Source organism: Colobus angolensis, unplaced genomic scaffold (assembly GCF_000951035.1).
Source record: "Colobus angolensis palliatus isolate OR3802 unplaced genomic scaffold, Cang.pa_1.0 Scaffold120, whole genome shotgun sequence".
Classification (NCBI taxonomy): Eukaryota; Metazoa; Chordata; class Mammalia; order Primates; family Cercopithecidae; genus Colobus; species Colobus angolensis.
This window is the reverse complement of record NW_012113142.1, coordinates 2,154,051-2,165,831: the sequence shown is the minus strand read 5'-3', so window position 1 is coordinate 2,165,831 and position 11,781 is coordinate 2,154,051. Positions and strand designations below refer to the sequence as shown.

At 50.1% G+C, this 11,781-nt stretch overlaps 1 protein-coding gene across 2 annotated transcripts in view; it reads right to left on the bottom strand.

Moving 5' to 3' along the window:
* The window catches only part of HIP1 (huntingtin interacting protein 1), a 213,846-nt gene extending 202,386 nt beyond the window's left edge, over positions 1 to 11,460 (bottom strand). For both annotated transcript variants that reach the window (XM_011930312.1, XM_011930325.1), the window contains exon 1: positions 11,302 to 11,460. In XM_011930312.1, the coding sequence (XP_011785702.1) occupies positions 11,302 to 11,421 (120 nt within the window). In that variant the 5' untranslated portion in view covers positions 11,422 to 11,460. The remainder of the gene's footprint in view (positions 1 to 11,301) is intronic.
* Between the last annotated feature and the right edge of the window lie 321 nt (positions 11,461 to 11,781).

The window sequence follows — 11,781 nt, the reverse complement described above, 5'->3', positions numbered from 1 at the left end:
TGAGTTCTAGGGTACATGTGCACAACGTGCAGGTTTGTTACATATGTATACATGTGCCATGTTGGTGCGCTGCACCCATTAACTCGTCATTTACATTAGGTATAGCTCCTAATGCTATCCCTCCCCGCTCCCTAAGTCACATATTTCTAAGCCACTGACCCGGCTTCCGCTTTAAAGGGAGATACAGAAAGAAAGTATAAAATTTGGGGCCAGACAAGCCAGGTTCAAACCTCAGTTCTGCCACTTCCTGAGTGCTCTCAAACAAGTCTTTTCATCTCTCTGAGCCTCAGTGTGTGTGTGTGAAAACTGACCACAACCATCTACTGCATGCTTGCTCTGTGGCTTCAGAGGGGTAATGTGTCAACACGCCTTTAAACTACAGAGTGTTAGTCGTTGTTAAACACAAGCCATAGGCCACACTGGCTTCCTGAGCTGTCTCGTGGCAGTATTAGCAGAGGCAGCAGCAGCCGCCTTTCTGATCCAAGAAAAGATGCCATTCTCTCTTCCTCCAAGCCAGCAGACACCTTAAGTCACAGTCCCTCTCCCCTCACAAGTCCTGCCCACAAGCTGGGAACGGAGCTCCTCCCTGGCTGCCCAGGCAGGAAAACAGGAAACAGCCACCACCCTGCCGGGAGGTGGGGCTAACAAGTTCTCTTTCCCAGGTGGGCATCTCTCCAGGTCGTCAACCCTCCTTGATGCAGGAGGAGAGCTGGCCGCCAGCCCACTGCACAAGGCTGTACCCGCTGCCACACCCAGTCTCCGCCACACCTCGCCTTGAGGTAGTGGAATAAGTGGGCCAATGAATGGGGAGCAGAAAACGGTCTTCATCAGTGCCTTGCAGAAGTGCCAGACAGGAACCCTTTCAGTGCCCAAGTGGGGCAGGGAATCTGATCTCCTGGGCCATAGGGACACGCCCTATCCTTCTTAACGTGCGGCACCAACTCTTTATTTTTATTTTTTTAATTTTCTTTTTCAGAGATGGGGGTCTCTGCACTCCAGCCTGGGAGACACAGCAAGACACTGTCTCAAACAAAAAGGGAAAAAAAAAAAAAGGACAGGGACCAGGCACCAGGGACCCTGATGGTGCCACATCAGGCAGGGTCTCGGGGGAGGCAGCAAAAGTTTCTGGAAAAGGACAGTTATAAAAGTAGTTGTCAGTGAAGAAGGAGTGTGGTAGAGGTGAAGTGGGGTGAAAAACTACCTATGGGGTACTATGCTCACTACCTAGGTGACAAGATCATACACCAAAACTCAGTGACATGCAGTTTACCCATGTAACAAGCCTGCGCATGTACCCTCTGAACTTAAAAGTTGAGGGAAAAAAAATGCAGAGAAAACAGAAAAAAAAAAAACCCCACAAAATTCTAACAAGTGAATAAAAATAGAAAACTAGAACAGAACAGAAAAAAAAATAAAAATAAAAATAAAAAAGCATTGTTGGGCCAGGTGCAGTGGCTCAATACCTCAACAATTTGGGAGGCTGGGGCAGGAGGATCGCCTCAGGCCAGGAGTTTGAGACAAGCCTGGGCAACATAGTGAGATCTTGTCTCTACAAAAAAGAAAAAAAAAAATTAATTTGCTGGGTGTGGCAGCACATACCTATAGTCCCAGCTGTTCAGGAGGCTGAGGTGGGAGAATCACTTGAGCCCAGGAATTCGAGGTTGCAGTGAGCTATGACTGCATCACTGCATTCCAGCCTGGGCAATACAGCAAGACTCCATCTCTTAAAAAACAAAAAAGCGGCCAGGCGCGGTGGCTCATGCCTGTAATCCCAGCACTTTGGGAGGCCGAGGCGGGCGGGTCACCTGAGATCAGGAGTTCGAGACCAGCCTGGCCAACATGGTGAAACTTAGTCTCTTCTAAAAGTACAAAAATTAGCTGGGCATGGTGGCGGATGCCTGTAATCCCAGCTACTCAGGAGGCTGAGGCAGGAGAATAGCTTGAACTCAGGAGGCAGAGGTCGCAGTGAGCCGAGATCGTGCTACTGCACTCCAGCCTGGGCGACAAGAGTGAGACTCCATCTCGAAAAAAAAAAAAAAAGAAAATCGCAGTGTTGCATTTGAGGGACACTCTGTCCAGGACAGACGATTTAGAGGGCAGGCAGGATGAGATGACAAAAATACAGGCAAGATGTAATAAGAGTAGGAAATGCAAGAAACACAGGATGAATGGGTGAGAAAAGTCTCACAGAGGCACTCAACAGAATGCGGCTGTGAGGGCAGGAGGGAGAGGGATCAGAACTGACACCAGAAAGAAGGTGGGGACCACTGTCCAGCCATGGGGCCGCCCGAGGCGGTACAGTTGTCCACTGGGAAGTGGTCACTCATGCCGGGAAGTCAGGAGGGAGATGCAGGGAGTCAGTGCCACAGAAGTGAGAACAGAAACCATCAGACAGAGGTGAGGGCAAAGGAAGTGGACAGCAGGTAGAAGAGAAGTGGGGTGAGGACAGCGCCTTGGGGACCCCAAGCATCAGGAAGAGGAAGGAGGAAGAGAGCAGAGGGTGCCAGGCAGTGACAGAGGGACAAACAGAGAGAATAGCTATCAACCCCTGAAAGCCTCAATTTCCTCCTCTGTAAAATAGGAATTTTTTTTTCTTTGAGACAGAGTTTCACTCTTGTTGCCCAGGCTGGAGAGCAATGGCGCCCTGCAACCTCTGCCTCCCGAGTTCAAGTGATTCAGCCTCCTGAGTAGCTGGGATTACAGGTGCACGCCACCACGCCCGGCTAATTTTGTATTTTTACAGGGTTTCTCCATGATGGTTAGGCTGGTCTTGAACACCTGACCTCAGGTGATCCGCCTGCCTTGGCCTCCCAAAGTGCTGGGATTACAGGTGTGAGCCACCGTGTCCAGCCTAAAATAGGAATTATAATTCATACATGTGTTGCAAGGATTGAAAAGGGTGGCTTGTGTAAGGCCTTTACTACTACACACAGTATGTGGGCAGTACATTTTTCTTTTTTTTTTTTGAGACAAGGTCTTGCTCTGTTGCCCAGGCTGAAGTGCAGCGGCGTGATCTCGGCTCAATGCAACCACCCCACTTCCCAGGTTCAAGCGATTCTCCTGCTTCAGCCTCCTGAGTAGCTGGGATTACAGACACGCACCACCGCGCCCAGATAATTTTTGTATTTTTAGTAGAGAAGGGGTTTCACCATGTTGGCCAGGATGGTCTCGAACTCCTGGCCTCAAGTGATCCGCCCGCCTCGGCCTCCCAAAGTGCTAGGATTACAGGCATGAGCCACCGTGCCTGGTCAGTAAATGTTCACTATTACCATTACCATCACTGGGAAGAAACTCAGGACAGTACAAAACCAGGGACCAAAAGAAAGCTCTTAATTTCCTTCTTACGTTTTCAATACCCACTAAAGGAGCAAGGTGGGGGAGACAGAAGGTCACAGAAGTTTAAGAAGCCAGCTCTGGGCCGGGAGCAGTTGCTTCCGCCTGTAATCCCAGCACTTTGGGAGGCCAAGGCGGGCGGATCACTTGAGGTCAGGAGTTCGAGACCAGCCTGACCAACATGATGAAACCCCATCTCTACTAAGAATACACAAATTATCCGGGTGTGGTGGCACATGCCTATAATCCCAGCTACTCCTGAGGCTGAGGTAAGAGAATCACTTGAACCCAGGAGACACATGTTGTAGTGAACCGAGATGGTGCCATTGCACTCCAGCCTGGGTGACAGAGGGAGACTCCATCTCAAAATAAAAAAAAAGAAGCCAGCTCTGATTGTCAAGTAAATGGAAAAATGGGGTCAACGTGCAGCTCTCCTTGCAAGAAGGCACCTGCTCAGACTTCAGGCAAGGTGTGACTTCTTTGTGCACCTGCTCCATAAGCAGAAGCGGGAGGGGCACCAGGTTCAAGGCTCAGGGTGCTACACAGCCTGGCTCTGAGCATTTGCATTCCCAAGGAACAAACCTGACACAGATGCTTCCTACCTGCAAGAAGCAGGTTTAGGGTCATCTTGGTTTTCTGAGTATAACCAGAACCAACTGAGCCACCCAAAGTCCGTGGGGTGCCGGGGGTGTGGGAACCCATCAGGACCCACAGTCACCATCTTGATTGCATATGAGAACCACCTGGGACTTTACAAAGTGTCAATGATCACCCCATATCAATGGGACAGAGTCCTTATGCAGGGGGCCCAGAGAAACAGTACTTTATTTTATTTTATTTTATTTTATTTTATTTATTTCGAGACGGAGTCTCACTCAGTCGCCCTCTACTCACTCTCACTCAGGCTGGAGTGCAGTGGCACGATCTCGGCTCACTGCAAGCTCCGCCTCCCGTGTTCACGCCATTCTCCTGCCTCAGCCTCCCAAGCAGCTGGGACTAAAGGCGCCCGCCACCATGCCCGGCTAATTTTTTGCATTTTTAGTAGAGACGGGGTTTCACCGTGTTAGTCAGGATGGTTTCGATCTCCTGACCTCGTGATCCACCCGCCTCGGCCTCCCAAAGTGCTGGGATTACAGGCGTGAGCCACCGTGCCCAGCCTTATTTTTTTTAAAGAGCTCTCCAGCCAGGGTTGAGAACCGCAGATCCTTCTAGCCCAGTCCTAAAATGTTTTAGCTGCTGAACGAAGGCTGAGCATCTGCTGAAGATCATGAGCAAGAGGGCAGAAGTACCCCCAATGTAAACATGAAAAAAAGGAATCTGCCATTTGGTTGTGAAGTCCTGGCTTCTCGGTTCACTCACTGTGTGACCTTGGACTAGTCACTTAGCCTCTCTGAGCCTGAGCTATTAAAATGAAATCATAGATATAAATCACCCAGCATGTTCCTGGTACCCAGCAGGCCCTCAATAAATATTTGTTTCTATCTCTTTCTCTCTAGGATCCAAGGCTCTTCTCAACACAGGATGCATTAAGATCCTTTGCTCTGACGTATGCGCCACCCACAGATTTTTTGTTGTTGTTGTTTCTGGCTTTTATTTATGTATTTTTTTTTTACAGGGTCTGGCTCTGTCACCCAGTCTGGAGTGCAGTGGTGTGATCCCGGCTCACTGCAGACTCAACTTCCTGGGCTTAAACAATCGTCCTCCCTCTGCCTCCCGAGTAGCTGGGACTACAGGCAGCACCACACTGCCCAGCTAATGATTTGATTTGATTTGATTTTTTTGTAGAGACAGGGTCTCGCTATGTTGCCCAGGCTGGTCTCGAACTCCTGGGCTCAAGTCATTCTCCCACCTCAGCCTCCCAAAATGCTGGGATGATAAACATGAGCCACTGTGCCCGGCCTACCCGAAGAGATTGAGACTCTCTAAAGGTTTGTTCCCACCTCTGTGTCTTCTCCTCTAATCCCAGAACTCACCTACTACAGAGCACTGTTGCTCACACATCAGCATGCACAGACTACCCGGTGCTCTGGTGAACATGACAGGCCCTGATTCAGTAGTTCTGGGTGGTGCCCGACATCCTAATGGCCCTGGTAATGCTGGTGTTTCAGCGCCTGACCACATCAGAGCACCAAGGCTTGTCCAGGAGCCGCACAGCGGCCAGTCTGCCTCGCGGCTGACTCACGAGCCCCCTAGAGCTGGTCTCCTTATCTTACTCATCTCTGTGTCTCCTCCACCGTATGTGCTACTAAACGGATGTGGAAGAAATAAACAAACCATGGAGAAAACCATTTTCCAGCTAAGTAAAAACAGACAGGTTATTTTATTTGTCCTGTGACTGACAGCCTTCCTGGCTGATTCTAGAATTGCCCTCTTGGCTGGTGGGGGGACAGTGTGGTCGAACGGGCCTGACACTTGGAACCTGGAGTCCTGGTTTTTAATCCTGGCCCTTCCACTCACCCGTGGGATAACCCTGGGCAAGTTACCAAGCTCTTTGAGTCACAATGTCCTCATCCATAAAATGAAAATGATAATGACTAACCATCGTGTGGTCCCAGTAATGGCTAGAAACATGCTTTATAAACTGTAAAATACCCCTGATAAGGTCTCCTTATTACAGCTGGGGTTTTTTTGAGGGCAGGAAGTACTTTTCACTTCCCTGAAGCTTGAAGGTGGCTTGTGATGGATTGGGTGGGGAACACACCAAGGGTCTGGTTGGAGATGGGGGCAGTGGCTGGGCCATCAGGCAGGTCAGTGGTGCCTACTCTGGCAGTGACAGTGGCCAGGTGAAATGTGAAGATGGTGCAGGAGAGTTGAGGAGGCAAGCCTTCCTGGAGGAGGCTGGCAGGAGTAGGGATGCAAGGCTGGTCTGAGGTTATAGACGCCAGGACAGAAGAAGGCAGGCAGAGCAGTGAGAGTTTTTTGATGGGCATGCTGCCAGGCTCTAGACTGGGTATGTAGGAGGCAAGGCTAGACCAAGAGCGAACCTGGAGCATTACGAGAAAACATCAAGTAATTATAGGTCGGGCAATGCGGCTCACACCTATAATCCCAACACTTTGGGAAGCCAAGGCGGGAGGACTGCTTGAGCCCAAGAGTTCAAGACCAGCCTGGACAACACAGCGAGACCCCATCTCTACAAAAAAAAAATTTTAGGCCAGGAGCGGTGGCTTACACCTATAATCCCAGCACTTTGGGAGGCTGAGGCAGGTGGCTCACCTGAGGTCAGGAGTTCGAGACCAGCCTGGTCAACACATGAGACCCCGTCTCTACCAAAAATACACAAAATTAGCTGGGTGTGGTGGCGCTCGCCTGTAATCCCAGCTACTCAAGAGGCTGAGGCAGGAGAATCACTTGAACCCAGGAGGCAAAGGTTGTAGTGAGCCGAGATGGTGCCACTGCACTCCAGCCTAGGCAACAGAATGAGACTCTGTGTCAAAAAATAAATAAATAAATAAATTTTAAAGATCAGCTAGGCATGGTGGCATGCTCCTGTAGTCCCAGCTACTCGGGAGGCTAAGGCAGGAGGATCACTTGAGCCCAGGAGTCCGAGGCAAAACTGAGCTATGATTGTGCCACTGCACTCCAGACTGGACAACAGAGCGAGACCATCTCTTAAAAAAAAATAAATAAAGCAATTATTAATATATCCCATGGCCCAGGTCTGAACTATCCACCTAGGCCCAGGGTTCCCTTGCTGACCCCATTCACCACTAACCATGAGGTTCAGGATGTAGGCAAGAGCAAGACACAGATCTGCCCTCAATAAGCTCAGCGTTCACTGGGGGCCACAGAGAGAAATGATGCCAGCACAAGGTCACAGGAACTAGGAGAGGTCACCAGCCCTGCTATAGTTCAGAGGAGGGAGTGGCCAATTTTTCCCCTCTCTCTACCCCAGCCAATGAGTCTCCGCTGCACCCGCTGGGAAGTTTATCTGCCTAGTCTAGATGTTTCTTTATTTATGTTCCTCCATCAGTGGAATGCCCCATCCTCTCCTCCACCCAGCAAACATTAACTCACGCTAAAAGATGTGTTTCAGTCCTTGGGGAGGGCTCCCAACCCCAAAGCCTGTGTTTTATCCACGTGCTCTTGGTAATTATCCTATTACCTAGTACCACATCTATCCGTCTAAGGAGGACTTAATCACAGCCTACTTGATAGATCACGCATCTGCTGTCTCGGGTTCGTCTCCCCAGTCAGATTATAACAATAATCACTGAACTAGTGCTCCACAGTTTACAAAATGCCTTCAGGAATATGGCTTCATTGAATCCTCACAATAAATCAGCCAGGTAAGTATTATGTTTATTTGACAATAAGGAAACTGAGGCTTAGAAAGGTTAGACAACTTCCCTGAGACCATGTGGCCCATATACACGCCCAGCTGTAAGACTCAAATGCCTTCTAACTCCAATGCCAGCATCTGCTCAGTACTCACAGGCTGCCCGAGGCAGTGGGTAAAGGTTGAGACCACTTCCAGCTGTGTGATTTCTGGTGAATCACTTAACCTCTCTGTGCCTCAATTGTCCCGAGAGTAAAATGTGAACCTCATCTGTTCTTGTCAAGATTTAAAAAGGTAATATAATGATGTCCTTAGAATGGTGCCAAACACAATAATTAGTTAGTTATTATTATACCTTGGCTGATTCTCATGGTCTCCTAACTCATTAAATTTTTTATAATTCATTTTTATATCTCATAATACATTTTTCCCCTTTTTTCCCTTTGCTTAGCAAGCTCTGCAACTCATGATACATTTGATAGGTAGTCATTAAACAAAATAATTTTTTGCAGATTGACTAACATTGGGTTTTAGGGCTTTTCTTTTCTTTTCTTTCTTTCTTTTTTAGATGGGGTCTCACTCTATTGCCCAGGCTGGAATGCAGTGGCACAATCTTTGCTCACTGAAGCCTCAGGCTCCCAGGCTGAAGCAATCCTCCCACCTCAGCCTCCAAAGTTGCTGGGACAACAGGCATGCGCCACCACATCCAGCTAATTTTATTTTTTGGAGAGATGGGGTCTTACTATGTTGTCCAGGCTGGTTCTTTGTCTTTACTCTCCTACACCCCTAAAGAGTTTCAACACCAGAGGTTGGGTGCAGTGGCTCACTCCTGAAATCCCAGCACTTTGGGAGGCTGAGGTGGAAAGATCGCTTGAGGCTAGGAGTTCAAGACCAGCCTGGGAACACATAGTGAGACCTCCATCTCAAAAAAAACAGTTAAAAATAAGAGTTTCAACATCAGAAAAATTCTCTTTTTCTGCTCCACTCTACCTCATCCCCACCCACCCCACCCAGGTCAAATCTGACCAATCACAAATGTCTCACAGAATGTAAAACACCAGAAAACACTGACCTAGACTCTCCTGTTGGGCCGTCCCTGGATAGCAGGGAAACATACCACTCATGGGTGGAAACTTTCACAAACCTAATTTCTTTCACTATTATAGGTCAAAGTCTTATGCATATTTCTCTATTGCTCTAGTTTTTACTTCTTTGAGACTCTAGAAGGAATTGGTTGTTAAAAAATAATATCTGTTTATTTTCTTATGTCATTTATTAAAAGAAAAATAAAATAGGGCTGGGTGTCATGGCTCATGCCTATAGTCCCAGCACTTTGGGAGGCAGAAGCAGGAGGATCACTTGAAGCCAGGAGTTTGAGACCAGTCCGGGCAACACAGTGAGACCCCCGTCTCTATGAAAATATAAAAATAAAAGGAATATACACACTGTTTCATGGAGCAAGAAGCCTCATGTGACGAGGAAGCTAGCGGAGTTACTAATATCCAAGACCAATGGAAAATTTCCTTCTTTTCAGGGGTCGGGTCCATGAAACCAGAGAACAAGCCTCAAACCCAGCTGGATCCTGGGAGGCAGAAGTGAAATGAAGTGAAGTGAAATGACCATTTCCTACTTCCCTCCTGCGGTAGGATAACCAGGTAGTGGAAACTCCCTGTTTCACACCATTCAAAAACACTTGCGTGGAGGCACTTTCTTTTTTCTTTCTTTTTCTTTGTAGAGACAGGGTCTCACTGCTGCACACTATCCAGACACACCTGCATGAGGTTTTCTTTCTTTTTTTCATTTTTTTCATTTTTTTGTAGAGACAGGGTCTTACTCTGTCACCCAGGCTAGAGTGCAGTGGCACGACCATAGCTCACTGCAGCCTCAACCTCCTGGCTCAAGTGACCCTCCTGCCTCAGCCTTTCAAACAGCTGGGACTACAGGCATATGCCACCACACGAGGTTAATTTTTAATTTTTTAAAAAATAGAGGCGGGATCTCACTGTGTTGCCCAGGCTGGTCTCAAACTCCTGGGCTCAAGTGATCCTCCCACCTCGCCGACCTCGGCCTCCCAAAGTGCGGGGATTACACACCCAGCCTCATTTTTTTATTTTTTGTAGAGACATGGTCTCACTATGTTGCCCAGATAGGGGGGCCAAATGTTTTCAGAATAAGAAGAGAGGATAAAGTCCTCTGGGGCTGAAAAGCTTTATTTTATTTTATTTTATTTTATTTGAGACAGTTTCGCTCTTGTTGCCCAGGATGGAGTGCAGTGGCATGATCTCTGCTCACTGCAACCTTCACCTCCCAGATTCAAGCAATTATCCTGGCCTCAGCCTCCCAAGTAGCTGGGATTACAGGCGTCTGCCACCATGCCCGGCTAATTTTTTGTATTTTTAGTAGAGTTGGGGTTTCACCATGTTGGCCAGGTTGGTCTTGAACTCCTGACCTCAGGTGATCCACCCGCCTCGGCCTCCCAAAGTGCTGGGATTACAGGTGTGAGGTACCGCGCCTGGCCAAAAGCTTTATTCTTTGAAAGATTCCATTCACAGAACTTTCAGTCAGATTCCCACTGTCTTCTCTAACTAAAATCCCAAAGCCCTTTCCCTCCAACTGTGTTTGGGGAAAGCATTCCTTACACAACACACCAGGGGACCAGCCTCTGGCGGGGGTGGGGGGGGGGACCCAACTGGATCTTCAAAGGTTCCACTCTGAGCGCAAGAGTGTAGAACAAATCTGCCCCTCCAGCATTGGCACTGGGATTAAAAGAAGCGTTGTACTCTTTGAAATGGATTTTACATACAAATGAACTGATGAACACCATCAACATGTCAGCTTAATTCAGTCCAATCAATACACCAGGCATTAAAAACTCGGAGGTAAAAATGGATTGTGGCTTTTTGTTGATGACACTGAGGAATTTTGGCCCCGAGCCCTGGTCAGGCAGGACAAATAGGGCAGTCTGCCTATTAGCTGTCAGGCACATCTTGGGGGATAAAACCAAGACCCCAAGTCAGGGCTCGGGGCACCATGGTCTCCACTTTAGCCCCCAAAGTAATTTTCCCACAGAGTGGCCACACTTTACATTTCCTACATTCCTTTTCCCTGCTCCGACCCCTTCAGCCCGGCCTCAGAGTTGACAGCTGGGGCTGGCCAGAGCCAAGCAAGAGGCATCGAGAAAGGGGGATGCTAAGGGGTGGGGGGTGGGAAGGGATGTCAGTGCAACCAAGAAGTAATCGGAGGGGAAGACAGGACCCCTCACCCTTCACATTCCCAGTCTGGCGCCCCCACTCTCCGACCCCAAACCACACTTGAGCCTCCAAGCGGCTCCCGTGCGCTTCCCTTGTTTAGGGGCACCCCTTCCATTCCGCCCCTTTTCAGTTCCTTCCCCTCTCACCTCACCTTGGGACTCCTGCCCGGTCCCCCAGCCGATCAGGCTCCTCTTGGCCGCACGCATCCTGCCATCTCCTCCCAGCCCGCCTCTGCCCTTCTCCCCAGGCCAGCTGGGGTACCCTGGGGTCTCCGACCTTCCTGGGATCGCCCAGATCTGCACGCCAATGCCCCCGCTCACGACCCCCTCGCCCTGTCCTCAACTGGGGCCTGCAAGACTCCTAGTCCCTTCAAAGCCCCTCTCGGACACTGTGTCCCTCAGGGTGCCCCAGGGATGCCCCGGGGTCCCCGGTCCTCACCTGAGTCCGCTCGAAGCTCTCGCGCTCCGCCGCCTCCAGTCCCGCGCCGACCCCGCGCCGGCTCAGCACCTTGGGCAGTGGGTTGGGCACTTGCTTCATGGAGCTGGCCATCCTATCCATCTCGCCGCGAGGAGCCGAGTCAGGGGCCCTCGGCCGCCCCGGGATCCCCACGGCGCCGCCCGCCCCGCCCTACCCGCGGGGATCCGGCGCTAACGAGACGGCTCCCGCCTGCCATTGGCTGTGAGTTCTGCCAGTCTTCCCGAGACCCCGCCTCTCACCGAAAGGCTTCCCCGCCCGCCCCCGCCCCTTCATGAGCCCCTCAGCTGGCTCGGCCCCGAGTAGCCCTTCGGAGCCTCGAGGCGCTTGGTGACTGGTCTGGAGTCGTGTCAGTCACCGTGGTCCCGCCGTTCCCGGCAGGGCTGGGGCGGGGTGAAGACGGGGCGGGGCCTGGATGGGGCGTGGCCTGGGCGGGCTGCCCTG